At 34.0% G+C, this 13,305-nt stretch overlaps 1 protein-coding gene across 3 annotated transcripts in view; it reads right to left on the bottom strand.

Annotated features, from left to right (window-relative positions):
- ATP11B (ATPase phospholipid transporting 11B (putative)) overlaps positions 1 to 13,305 on the bottom strand; it is a 104,296-nt gene that overhangs the window by 28,154 nt on the left and 62,837 nt on the right. For all 3 annotated transcript variants that reach the window (XM_045850957.1, XM_045850958.1, XM_045850956.1), the window contains exons 20-25: positions 10,027 to 10,180; positions 8,455 to 8,557; positions 7,039 to 7,184; positions 5,507 to 5,566; positions 3,807 to 3,934; positions 1,765 to 1,903 (exon numbers count right to left, since the gene is read on the bottom strand). In XM_045850957.1, coding sequence (XP_045706913.1) covers positions 1,765 to 1,903; positions 3,807 to 3,934; positions 5,507 to 5,566; positions 7,039 to 7,184; positions 8,455 to 8,557; positions 10,027 to 10,180 — 730 coding nt within the window. The remainder of the gene's footprint in view (positions 1 to 1,764; positions 1,904 to 3,806; positions 3,935 to 5,506; positions 5,567 to 7,038; positions 7,185 to 8,454; positions 8,558 to 10,026; positions 10,181 to 13,305) is intronic.

Here is a 13,305-nt window from a genome sequence, read left to right as displayed (position 1 = left end):
AAAGTGAGTGATTTTGCCTCCTGAGGCAAGTTTCTCAACCTCTTTGAGGTTAATTGTCAAACACACAAAAGTAACAGATGACATTTTCCACATCCATGGTTATTACAATTCAATAAGCTAATACATATAATACACCTGGCACAGAGAAAAAAAATCTATAAAAGGTAGTTATTATTTGGGAAGTGCTTAACCTTAATGCAACACAAACTAGATTCACACATCTTTTTGTCTAAATCAGGCTAAATAAGTCCTCTAAAGTGAAGTGGTAGTAATATATGTTCCTACACTACAGCCCAAAGCACAGGTGGCAAACACAAGGCCCATGGGCTGAATCCGGCCCTCCACCTTGTTTCATCCAGCCCAGCACCTTGTTTCGACCCAGCGGCAGTGCTGAGCTTCTGCTTCACTGTTAAGGAGTAGTTAAGTTATACAGTCCTAAAGTTACATTTGGCCCTTTGACGGCAACCTCGAGGCTGATGTGTCCCCTGGTGAAAATGAGTTTGACACCCCTGTCCTAAAGGGCTTGAATTGTGAGTGATTCAAGCTTCTTCTTTTTTTTTTTTTTAAGATTTTATTTATTTATTTTTAGAGTGGGAAGGGAGGGAGATAGAGAGAGAGAGAAACATCAATGTGCGGTTGCTAGGGGTTATAGCCTGCAACCCAGGCATGTACCCTGGCTGGGAATCGAACCTGCGACACTTTGGTTCGCAGCCCACGCTCAATCCACTGAGCTACGCCAGCCAGGGCTTGATTCAAGCTTCTTTATAATTGAGACCTATTTCCTTCACTGCACTTGCAGATTTCATTATTTTATTTGCTTATTTTCTGTACTCCTCACAAGACTCTAAGCTCGTTACTCTCATATATCCAAAACCTAGTATGGTGTTTCAAGAGAATGGTTGATCCTCAACGAATGTTTGCAGAGCAGATAAAACTTAATATCCACCTCTTTGTAAATCCTGTATGTCTGTGTCTCCAAATATATTTTGTAAAACTTAAGTACTGTCAATGGAGAAGGGACACTAAAGGTGACAAGCATTTCCAGTCCACCACAGGACTACTGCTGTCGCTTCCTGTCCTCCTATCTATATAAGCTTAGAAAAAGAGGCCAGTTCTGCCAAGAGTCTCTCAACAGTAGAACTCCAATTAGGACACGGTAACAATGTACTATGTCACACTCTTTCCCAATTTCATATTTCAGAAAGTGACCATTTTAAATGGTAACTTATAACACCCTCAAAATTGCTAGTGTGCATGTAGCACTTCCTAAGCATACCAAAAAATAATTCATTCAATTAAAGAGCAAAAAATAAAACATTAAATACTTATTTCTCATCTAAAAAAGGTAAATCACAGTATCTCTCCAACAGGATTATTGTGAGGATTAGGATATGGGGCACATACAGCACTCAGCACAAAAGTAAGCAGTAAACAAACAGTAGCTACTATTAAAACACAATCCTGACGTGAGCAGCACACAGAGGAATGAACATTCCCTTGTATTAATTCATTTCTGAAAAGCAAAAATTGCCTAGTACCTTGAGTTTCATTTCAATATTAAACTATATTGCCTTTTTGTTTTAATTTTGATTTGTATAAAATTTTATTAAGTAAAAGGTTTCAAACTTTATTATATTTTTTATTGTATTTTAATATCTCCAGTTTTATCATTTAAATTGAATTCTACTTTTTTTTATAATGGAAAGTTATCAAAAACCAAATTAAACTATTAACAAACAATTTAAAAAAAGGTACATATTTTACCTGGCCATTTCCAAGCAGAGATATATCATTCCCCATTAGAAAATAGGATCCAAAAAAGAAAATAAAGGCATGACTGAAACCCAGGATGGTCCAATAAAGAAAAGTTTTAATGCTTAGTTGACGGTTTTTACTAATGTCTCTGTAAAATCAAAAGAAAAAAAACAGAGGAACATATTATAATTCATAAATATTATTTACCTATTAAGAATTATTACAATTTTGTAATTAAAAACAAGATTTGATTTTTAAAATTTGAAAATATTGGCAGAAAGAGTAAACCCCACTTTACCAACTACTAGTTGGTCAAAAAGTTCATTTGTTTTTTCCATAAGATGGCTCCAGTAGAGCTTAGTTGTCTTTAACTTCATTCAAAACAATTTTGTTGAGTTGTATTGTGACAGCTGTCATACCAGTATATATTACAGAAAAGAAAATCACAATTGGTGAATTTTTGTGTAGCCATTTTAATATCAAAGTTGGAAGAAAATATGCAATGTTTTTGGTATAGTATGCTTTTTTTCATTTCAAAAAAGGTAAAAACGCAACTGAAATGCAAAACAAGATTTGTGCAGTGTGTGAAGGTGTTGTGGTTGACTGAATGTGTCAAAAGTTGTTTGCAAAGTTTCCAGATGGAGGTTTCCTACTGGACAATGATCTGTAGTTGGGTAGGCCCACTGAAGTTGGTAACGATCAAATCATGACATTAATTGAGAACAATCTTAAAATAAAAAAAAAAAAGAACAATATTTATACCACACAGGAGATAGCCAACATGCTCAAAATATCCAAATCAATAAAGTTATTGGTGAAAATGAAAACTGTATCTGTTATTTTATAGAAAAAAACTAAACAGACTTTTTGGCCAACCCATTACTATTTGTAATTAATCATACACCTGTGCAACAGCTTATAGTTCACAAAATACATTCACATTCATTTTCCCATTTGATAAAGAAATTTGATACAACATAATACTACAGTTTAATTGTAAAAACGTTGAATTATCTGTATTGTTATTCTGTTGTAAACATTCAGTTGCCGTCACGACTATTCTTACCATTTCTGGATAACTGAATACCTGTATGAGAATGGAGGTCACACGGATGTGGAAATCATAAGCTGGTCCCGAGGAACAGCTCCACATCCCTGTGATTACTTGGTTCTGTGGAACCAGGACTAACTCAGGGAATATGGATGAGAACTAATGCCCCCAGCCCTACCTTTTACACTGAATACTACTCATAAATTTGGCAATACTAGAAAACGAACTAATTTTTTAGGAACTCGGGAGACAACCAATCACTGAATAACTTACCATATTTTTCGGAATATAAAACGCACCCCCCCCGCCACCACTTGGGAGGAATAATGGTTGTTAATGCTGTTGTTGAGTTCTGTTTACATTTACATTGGTGAAATATTTGGCGAAATATTATGTTATTTATGTTATTAAATATTTTACCACATTTTGTGCTTCAAATTGTTTTTCCCTATTTTCTTCCTCTAAAGCCTAGATGTGTCTTATGGTCCAAAAATACGGTAATTTATGCACGTGAAATGGAATATTACTGGCTTGCAACAATAAATGCAAATTATACAATTGCCCAATACATTACTAGGATGAAAGCATTCATTCCTAAAAAAACTGGAAAAATTGTGTTCAACAATTACCTTATTTTTTGGACTGTAAGACACATTTTCCTCCTCAAATTTGGGAGAAATAATGATTGTTAACGCTGCTATTGAGTTCTGTTTACATTTACATTGGTGAAATATTATGTTATTTATATGTTATTAAATATTTCATTGCATTTTTTGCTTCAAATATTTTTTTCCTATTTTCCTCCTCTAAAACCTAGGATGGTCTTATGGCCCAAAAAATATGGTATAAACCATACAATAACTAAAGTACTTTCCCCAGTAAAGTATTAATCGCCAAGACACTATCTAATGTATTTTTAAGGTACTTTTAAAAACTGGTAACTATATATACTACTTGCATTCAGAAATGTTATGGACATCTACTACTGGAAAATGCTTACCGATAGAGGGTGGGCTTGTTCTGTAATACATGAGGGTCTATATGCTGTTCCAGTAGACTATATATCAGAATAGGTAGGGAAGTAAAACAAATGTTGTATAAAGTCAGGTACACGCTGTCATACAATGTCTAGAAAGAGAAATCAGTAGGAATTTTTAGATTTTAAACCATACAGTATTGTTATTATACTTAGGCATATAAAAACAAAGAAGCATATCAAAAATAAACATAAAAATTATTTAGTTTTTCAATTTATACCAAAATCTTTTTTAGTAATTCCAATCTGGTTCTGACATACATATAAACATATAATGCTTATAGATTAGTATTCTTTGTGGGAATTGGAATATTTTGTTATGTCAAATAATTCTGGAGTTATAGTAAATTGGACCTACATTTCAAGATTCTCCACAAGTTGGTCACTGTGATGTAATTTTACGCGTTTCTAGGGATGTGATGTAATTTTACATGTTTTTATTACTGGTCCTTTGATATGTACACATTCAGTTTTGCTTTCATGGTTTTGTCTTCACATCTAAGTGCTATACTTCCTTTAAAGCGTGATCTATGAAAGCTTAAACATTTATGATCACTTCCTTTAACAGTCACATGTGCTACTGTTAATACTAATTTGCTTAGTACTTTGCCATTGTTTCACATATTGATTTTATTGTTATTAATACTTTATCTTTAATGATACTGTGAACTCCTTGGAAACTTAATAAAAATAGGTAGTTTTCTTTGTTGTATGTTCTTATAGCATTCTTTATTTCATTCAGGTAAGCAAACATTGTTATTGGCAATCAACGCCTAAGCAGATACTTAGAATTTGGAGTTACAGGTTGTAAACTGGAGAAAACAGTAAGGACAAACAAACCAAGAAAAAAACCTAAGATAACTGAGCTCTTGTTATTTCAATAAATGTGAACAAACATCTTGATAAATTAGAAATGCATTGTGTGGTACATCCAGAGGGTGCTCTAGTCAGAAGCAGTAGGTCCAAGTACGGTCTAGTTATTAATTTAGCTATGAGATTTTGGGCAAGTTACCAAATCTCTGTGTCTTTCAATTTCCTTTTCTTATAAAGTAAGTCAGAGTAGATTGGGAATGAGAAGTATGTGACATGTATAGTTGAAGACCCACCAACATGTGCTTATTACAGCTACTGCTAATCAAGAACTGGGCCTAGAGCTAGAGCTTCAAACCCTTTCAATATAGCACTCCTGGTGGTACCTATAAAGCAGAGCTAGTGCCTGAGACTATGCTGTATGTCATCCCTGGACTCAATTGCTCAAGTTCCTTCCAAATCTAAAAATATTTTATGAGTCAAAAACACAAAACCAAAACCCAAAAACCAATCAGGTACTCTCCAAATAGTTTTCTGGCCTGGCTTCTTATGGATTTTATAGAAATATTATACACAAGTTGAAAAAATCACCAAAATTTTCTATTAAGCTATTAAGAGTTAATATCCATTTTTTAAAAAGTATCAAGAATTAAAATATAGTTTGATATTAATACTCACTTCAAACTAAAAATGAGAACAAATAAATATTATGAATGCTGTACTGATTAAATACACTAGACAAGTTTTATCTACTTATCAGCAAGACTATGAAAAATTCCCTCCAAGTATCTATCAAAGACTGAACACACATACTTTGTTCTAAAAGTATAAAACAAAAGCTTCTATTTACTTACTTGTTGAGAAAACAAACAGTAGAACTGATATAAAAATTGGGGTGTGATAAAGCATACATTCTGAAAAACAAGATTAAATGGAAATAAAAATTAAAAATGGCTAATGATCCAGAAACACAATCTCAGTTAATATGGAAGACAGATGATCTGCCCATAAGAACTTGTCCATATAAAATGGTAAAACAGAAATCCCATTTTATTAAAAAGTCTGAAAGTATCCTAAGTAGCATTGCAAATGTCAGAACAAAATACCATTGACTCATATCATTGCCAAGCAATACCATAATTTTGAATTTATGCTTTCTAATTATTATTCAATACTTTTCATATACAGTATAAGAAGTAAGTTTCACTTCAACTTTAGGACTAAAATAGCTTTAAAATGCTAAAAAATTTAAAACAATAAATGAAACCATCAAAACATCTTTTGATTTCAATACACTTATGACACAGCAAAGCTATAATAATAAGCTAGGAAAAAACCCTGCCACCATCATTTATTAGCAATATTCAATCTGCCTGTGTTTTTTCATTGGCTGGCAGCTACTAATTATAGGTGTATATATACAACAGAGGGCACAATGGTGTATTAAATGTCTTGGTACTCAGTGGCTCTTAACGTGAATTCCATAGAATCCCACCTTACCCAAAAGGGTCCAGAGACAGATCAGTAGTACTTCAACATAATTAGTTCCCCTATAACCCTATGTATTTTATTTTATGTATCTAAAAGCCCTATACTGAGTAATTTATACATCTCACTAGACTACCAAACATTCATTCACAGCACAAAAAAATTTAGAACCTCTGCCTGAAAACATCATATTGAAGTTAAATTAGAACGTGTTAGTGATTCACCGCTGGCCAAGGTGGCTCAGTTTATGGGAGCAATGTTCCATATACTGAAAGGCTGTGGGTTCAATTCCTGGTCAGGGCACATGCCTAGATTGTGGGTTTGGTCCCAGGTCAGGAGGCATATGAGAGGCAACAGATCAATGTTTCTCTCTTCTTTCTATACTGATGTTTCTCTCCCTCTCTCTCTCTCTCTCCCTCCCTTCCTTTCTCCCTAAAATCAATGGGCATGTTCTCAGGTGAGGATAGAAAAATTAAAAACAAAACAAAACATGAGTATTACTGGTTCAAAACAAAGTAACATCAAAGAAATAAAATTGATCAAGTTCTAATTTGCACAGAATAAAAATGTGTCCATCTTTTTTTTGTTTTGACAAATTTATGCACCTGTGTAACAACCATCTGAATCAAACTATGTAAGTTTTCTGTTACACAAAGTTCTCAATATATCCTTTCCAGTCAATTCTATAACCTGCACCCTTGACATTAGGCAACCACTGATTAGCTTTTTGTCAGTACAAATTAAATGCATGACTAGTAATCGAAGTATATTCCATAAACTGTTATTTTTACTTATGGAAACAATTTTTCAGAATAGCTTGTATGGTAATAACATTCTTTAAAGCCTCACATTACTGTCAATAATTAATTCTAAAATAGCTCCATGAAACTCAACTCACCTTATAAAAAAAATACTGTACAAGGGTAGCTATTCTAATATAATAAAAATGACCATGAACAAAAAGCAACTTGGAGAGAAATTTAAATCTAGCTATTGCATAGTCACTGTTTCTTGCAGCTTGTCTTCCTTCTTTACCCATGATTCCTGTAATAAAGGGGACAAAAAGGCAAATTCATTGATAACTGATTAGTATAATCTTCATGATATATCTGTGAATATATTAATTATAGCAGTTGAACCTGGACTTAGGATCACCATATCCTAATATACAGCAGATAGCAGGTTCCCAGAAGTTTGTTCTAAATCAAATATGTAATCTAATAGTCTAATACGAAGCTACAATATACTAAGCATGTAACATCAATTTTCAAAGGTTGAGAACATAATATAAAATACAAAAATAATATTGAAAGTCCAGAATGTAATAAGAACATCAATTACACTAAAAAGCTCGAAGTCCGAGCTAACAGATTTCTAATAGAGAGGATGCTACGAAACAGCTTTAACTTCACTGAACATGAAAATATTGAAATTGAGTAATTTGAGTCTAGCACAAATGAGCATGTTTGACTGCTTCAAAATTTTCATGTGTAACTCAAACAAAACGTGCTTTTAAAAGTATAATATCATCTGAAATAAGTACATAATTATATTCGATAAATACGAACATACATGCACATCTAATAAACACAGACAACAGTGATGGCCAGAGGGGGGTGGCTGTGGGGGTAGAGGTGGGTAAAGGGGAGAAAAATTGGGACATTTGTAATAGTGTCAACAATCATAATAAAGGAAAAAAGAAAACCCATACTTTTCTCTTTACTTCTGTATTTATATAATAAAATTATTGAGGAAGACAGATCAGAATATGGTTTAAATAGGAAATGACCAATAACTTAAATGTAAATAAAATACTAGTATTCTGAATCGCATAAAAATTCTGGACTAGAAAATCAGGATAAAGTTTATAAATTAGAAGTCTATTTGAAATTTTATATTTTATTACAGTCTGGTATAATTTTCTGTCTCTAAAATTGTGTTTAAAATGAGCTGCACGATCTTTAGATTGACAAACATCAATAACATTCAAAAACAAAGATTTAAAACCATGAGGGCAACTCTATGTAATTCAACAAATTTAGAGTTAAAATAAAGTTACTTTATTATTTAGAATTAGAAAAAAGTAAATTTACTAATGTGGTATTCATGTCCTTGAAAATCTGGAATTAAAATATTCTAAATAATCAATTAATTGTAACAGGCTCTGATGGGGATACACTGAGATATATTACCATGTTGCATTCAGTTTTTATTCATGTATTTGACATTGCACTTTAGTCTACAAAAGGAAAATTCAAGATCTCCAAATAATTATACCAATATTAAAGCTCAGGGAAAAAAGAAAATCAATCACCTATGCCAACATGAGCTTCTTGTATCATGCTTACATCATTAGCACCATCACCAACAGCCAATGTTATAGGTTTCTCAGGTGAGATTTTTATCAGTCTTATCACCTGAAACACATACAACTAATTAGTTAATGATGATAAAATTTCAGCTTTCTTAGATTTATATAAAGTCATTTATCCACAATGATTCTGCTAAAATAGAAAACAATTAAGTTTATATTAGACAATAATATGTTCTGGGGTTCAATTTTGGAGGGATGTCTCCACTAAGATGCCAGAAATGTCTTTAAGAAATGACGTTGGTGCCCTGGTTGATGTGGCTCAGTGGACTGAGTGCCAGCCTGTGAACCAAAGGGTCACCGGTTTGATTCCCAGTCAGGGCACATGCCTGGGTTGCAGGCCAGGTCCACAGTATAGGGTGCGCAAGAGGCCACCACACATTGATGTTCCTCTCCTCTCTTTCTCCATCTCTTTCCCTCTCTAAAAACGAATGAATAAAATCTTAAAAAAAAAAAAAAAAAGAAATGACGTTGGAAAAAAGTATTATCTTAGATTTTATTATGGGAAGCAAGAATCTTTAAATACAGCTTAAATTTGTAAAAAGCTTCATTATAATAATATAGGCATTGTCACAAAATTCCATGGAGCCAAGAAAAATTGAATGTCTGATTTATTAGACTTATATGTGGAAAAAAATCATGTTTAAATGTGCATTTCAAAGAATACTACTGTAAGGATACTGTTTATGAGGGTACAGCCTAAGACCTCAAATTATAAATTTGGAGTTACAAAAAAATATATGCATAGGCTTTCACTGGAATCATAGTTGAAATTTATGTATTTTTTGTATATAGCTTTATAACACAAATTAATTGGCTTTTCAACTTCCTACTAAAGTTCTATTTATTACTTACCAGCTGCTTTCCCCCTATTTTTTTTATACACATCTATATTTATTGATTCCAGAGAGAGAGAGAGACAGAGAGAGAGGGAAACATCAATGTGTGAGAAACATTGACTGGCTGCCCCCTGCACACACCTCAACTGGGGATCGAACCTGCAACTTAGATATGTGTGCCTTGACCGGGAATTGAACTTGCAAATCTTTCGGTGCACGGGAAGACATTCTAAACAACCAAGCCACAATGACTGGGCAAGTTAATAGCTATTTTTAACAAAGAGAATTAACACTTCACCAGAATGCAAGAATGAGCAGAGATCAATAGAATCACTTGAAGGTGCATGTGAACTGAAGTCTCATAGGCTCCCTCAATAGGTAAGTTACTAACTTGTGAAACTAATTATTATAGTTCAAATCTGTGTCTCAGGAAAATCACAAACTGCTAACCATCATAGTCGTTCTAGGTCATTATGAACAGCTGAAACTTTTATATTCACTCTGACAGTTCAAATGGTCTAATATACATGGTTAAAATTCCTAACATGAGAAATGACTAACTCCTAATAGGATTCACATACTGCATGCCACCAAATGGAACTAGTTAAGGCATTAACCTTAAAGAATACTTTTAGATCTATACATCCTTATGGAACTTTTAATAACATAAACATACCTTGGCTTTCTGCAGTGGTGCCATACGACAACACAATACAGCTGAACAATTTCTGCAAACATCCATAAATAGTTTTTCATGCTCCCTGAGTGCAAGAGATAGACTGGTCCCATCCACCACCAGCCCATGCTGAATCACATGATCCTCTGTAATTCTAAAACAGAAAATAATTATATCCTCTGTAAGACACTTTGAAGTCATATTATTCTTACTCAGTAAACAAAAGATTCTTACTGAAAGATGGACCATTCATCTACAGACTTTATTATTACAAAACTAATATAGGAATATTAGTTTTGTAATAAAAACTGAGTTGTATTATCTTGAAATTAAGATTAAGTAGAACTGAGAGTGACTGATATTATGAATAAAACATGATATTCAATTTTATAATGAACTGATAGTTAAGTAACTGTATTTTCTAAATATGAATTGTAACATATAATCTGAGTATATTCTCCCAAATTGTGAGTATAAAGTCTTATAAAAATAAAAACATTATTAGTTTCATTTAGTAAATCCTGATTTTTAAAAATTAAATAAAAAATATTCAGGAAAATTCATGACCTAAATTATGTGTAAGTAGGAAGCAAACAAACAAATCATAACTGTTCTTGATATTAATTCCTACAATGGACTGGGACTCGAGAGATTCTCTATGGTGAAACATGGATAACACTTCCCTTGTGCGCACATGCTAGTGAGTACTACTCAAAGCATGGGCTGATTACTGGCAGCTGGGAAAAACTATTTGTTGCTAGGAAAAGGTAAGAAGCTTGCATCAGTATGTAAATCAGCTACATTACTGAGCACACTATTTTGTTCCACTGTTTCTCCCCACTCTCCCTTCACAGTAAGATTTTTTTTTGATGAAAGAGCAGTGCACAAATTCACATTCTGCTGCGAGCTCCTTTATGGTGTCGAAGGCCAGCAGTCAAAGTAGCACCACACTAGATCCACCACAAGTGCAATGCACTGCAGTTCACCACTGGGTTTACAGTGCAGCACACACTGCTACTAGGAAATATCCCTACATTTCAATTTTATTTTCCCCCAGCTTTACTGAGATGGGACATATAACACATATAAGTTTAATTCACATTATTATGAAATAATTACCATAAGATTAGTTAACACCTCCGTCCCCTCATGCAATTACCTTTTTCTGTGTGGTGATAACATTTATGATCTCCTTACTTTCTTAACAACTTTCCGAAATATGACCCAGTACTGTTAATTACAGCCACTAGCTGTACATTAGATCCCCAGAACTTATTCATCTCCTGTATAATAAGCTGGAAGTCTGTACCCTTTGACCATCATTTCCCAATTTCCCCACATCCTAGCCCCTGGCATCTACCATTCTACTCTCTTTTTCTGTAAGTTTGGCTTTTTTAGATTCCACATACAAGTATTTATCTTTCTCTGACTTATTTCACTTAAGGTAATGCCCTCAAGATTCAATCATTTTGTCACAAAAGGCAAGATTTCCTTCTTTTTACGGCTGAATGTTTTTTTGTATACAGGGGTGGTCATAAGTAGGTTTACAATTCTGAGTACATAAAAAGTTTATTTTTGTATGTTTATTTATTATTAACCTACTTTTGTCGACCCTTGTATATACACATACCATACCTTCTTTACCTATTCACACATCAATGAACACTTAGGTTGTTTCTATTCTTGCCTATTGTGAATAACGATGCAATAAAACATGGGGGTACAGATGTCTTCAAGATAGTGATTTCATTTCCTATGGATATATGCCCAGAAGTGGGATTGCTGGCCCTGGCTGGTGTGGCTCAGTTGATTAAAGCACCCTTCTAAAAGCTCAGGGGTTTGATTCTTGGTCACAGCACATGCCTAAGTTGTGGGTTCAGACCCCACTTGGGAGGCAAACTATGGCTGCTTCTCACCCTCCCTTCCCCCATCTCTGAAATCAATGGGTATGTCCTCGGGTGAGAAGGAAAGGAAAAGGAAAGAAAAGAAAAGGAATTGCTGGATCATATGGTAGTTCTGTTTTTAATTTTTTGAGAAACCTTCATACTATTTTTCCACAGTGGCTGTATGTATTTCCATTTTTAAATGAGAAGTGAGAAAAGTATTAAATGAGCATTAATCTATAAAAACTAAACAATATATTGCTAGATTAGAGACTTGTAACATTAACAAAACTTTTGTAAGTTAAAATGTGTTTCACAGTATGCCTAATCACCATTGTGTTGCACTGCAACTAGATAGTAAACAATTCACTTTTACGATGTAAACTTCTAAAAAATGTATTTTCCTTTTTTTATTAATTCTCCAGTATATGAAATCAGCACCTGCAGTGACTCCCTACCGGGCAAACTTTACTTAGCAACTGGTTCTTTTTCCAGTATGTTCAGCCTAAGCACTCCCTGAGCAGAAGAGGGAGCAGGCAAGGGTGGGACACAGCAGACCAGTTTTTCTAACACAAAATTGGGGTTTTCTCTGGAAAGGCTTCATAAATTGGCATATTATCTCATAACCTATGGGATAATATTTATGAAATGTGGAAAAGCTCTTCACAGGTCTGGCACATAGTAGGTAGCATCTGCTCATCTCTGTAGTCTTATGTTTCAATACTTCCCATATCCTCTCCCATCTATTCCATTCTCTGGTCATAACCGCCACCAGTTCTTTGAGCCTCTTAGCTCTGGGAATCTGCATACAATTTGCTTCTTGGTGTTACTCTCTGACCAGTTAACAGTGTATTTCTTAGGAGGCAACATAGTCACAGGTGCTTCCACAGAACTGTGTCTAGGTTAACCTTCCCTCTCCTGTCCACCCACAAGTTTGTTCTTGCCTCGGTTACAATTCAGCTGTAATAAGTCTATCACAATATATTTACTTCTGTTTTTCCCATAATGTAAGTATTTTGAGAGTCAGCAATATATGAATAAATACCTTATAAGACTGTGTCTTCCAATGTCTAGATAGGAGATACCACAGCATTTGTGAAAAAATGAATACATAAACTAAAGCTTTCAAAGGTATAGAATTCTTTGTTCTATTCAAGGTTTTTTTTTAATTTTTATTTTTAAAATATATTTTATTGATTATGCTATTACAGTTGTCCCACTTCCCCCCTTCACCCTGCCCTCTACCCTGCCCACCCCCCTCTACCCTGCCCACCCCCTCCCACCCACATTCCCCGCCTTTAGTTCATGTCCATGTGTCATAAGTTCTTTAGCTTCTACATTTCCCATACTATTCTTGCCCTCTCCCTGTCTATTTTCTACCTACCATCTATGCTAC

The sequence above is a fragment of the Phyllostomus hastatus genome, unplaced genomic scaffold, assembly GCF_019186645.2.
Source record: "Phyllostomus hastatus isolate PE091 unplaced genomic scaffold, TTU_PhHast_1.1 phas_contig_86, whole genome shotgun sequence".
Taxonomy (NCBI): domain Eukaryota; kingdom Metazoa; phylum Chordata; class Mammalia; order Chiroptera; family Phyllostomidae; genus Phyllostomus; species Phyllostomus hastatus.
Note: the sequence above shows the minus strand (reverse complement) of the source record. Positions and strands in the feature narration are given on the sequence as shown.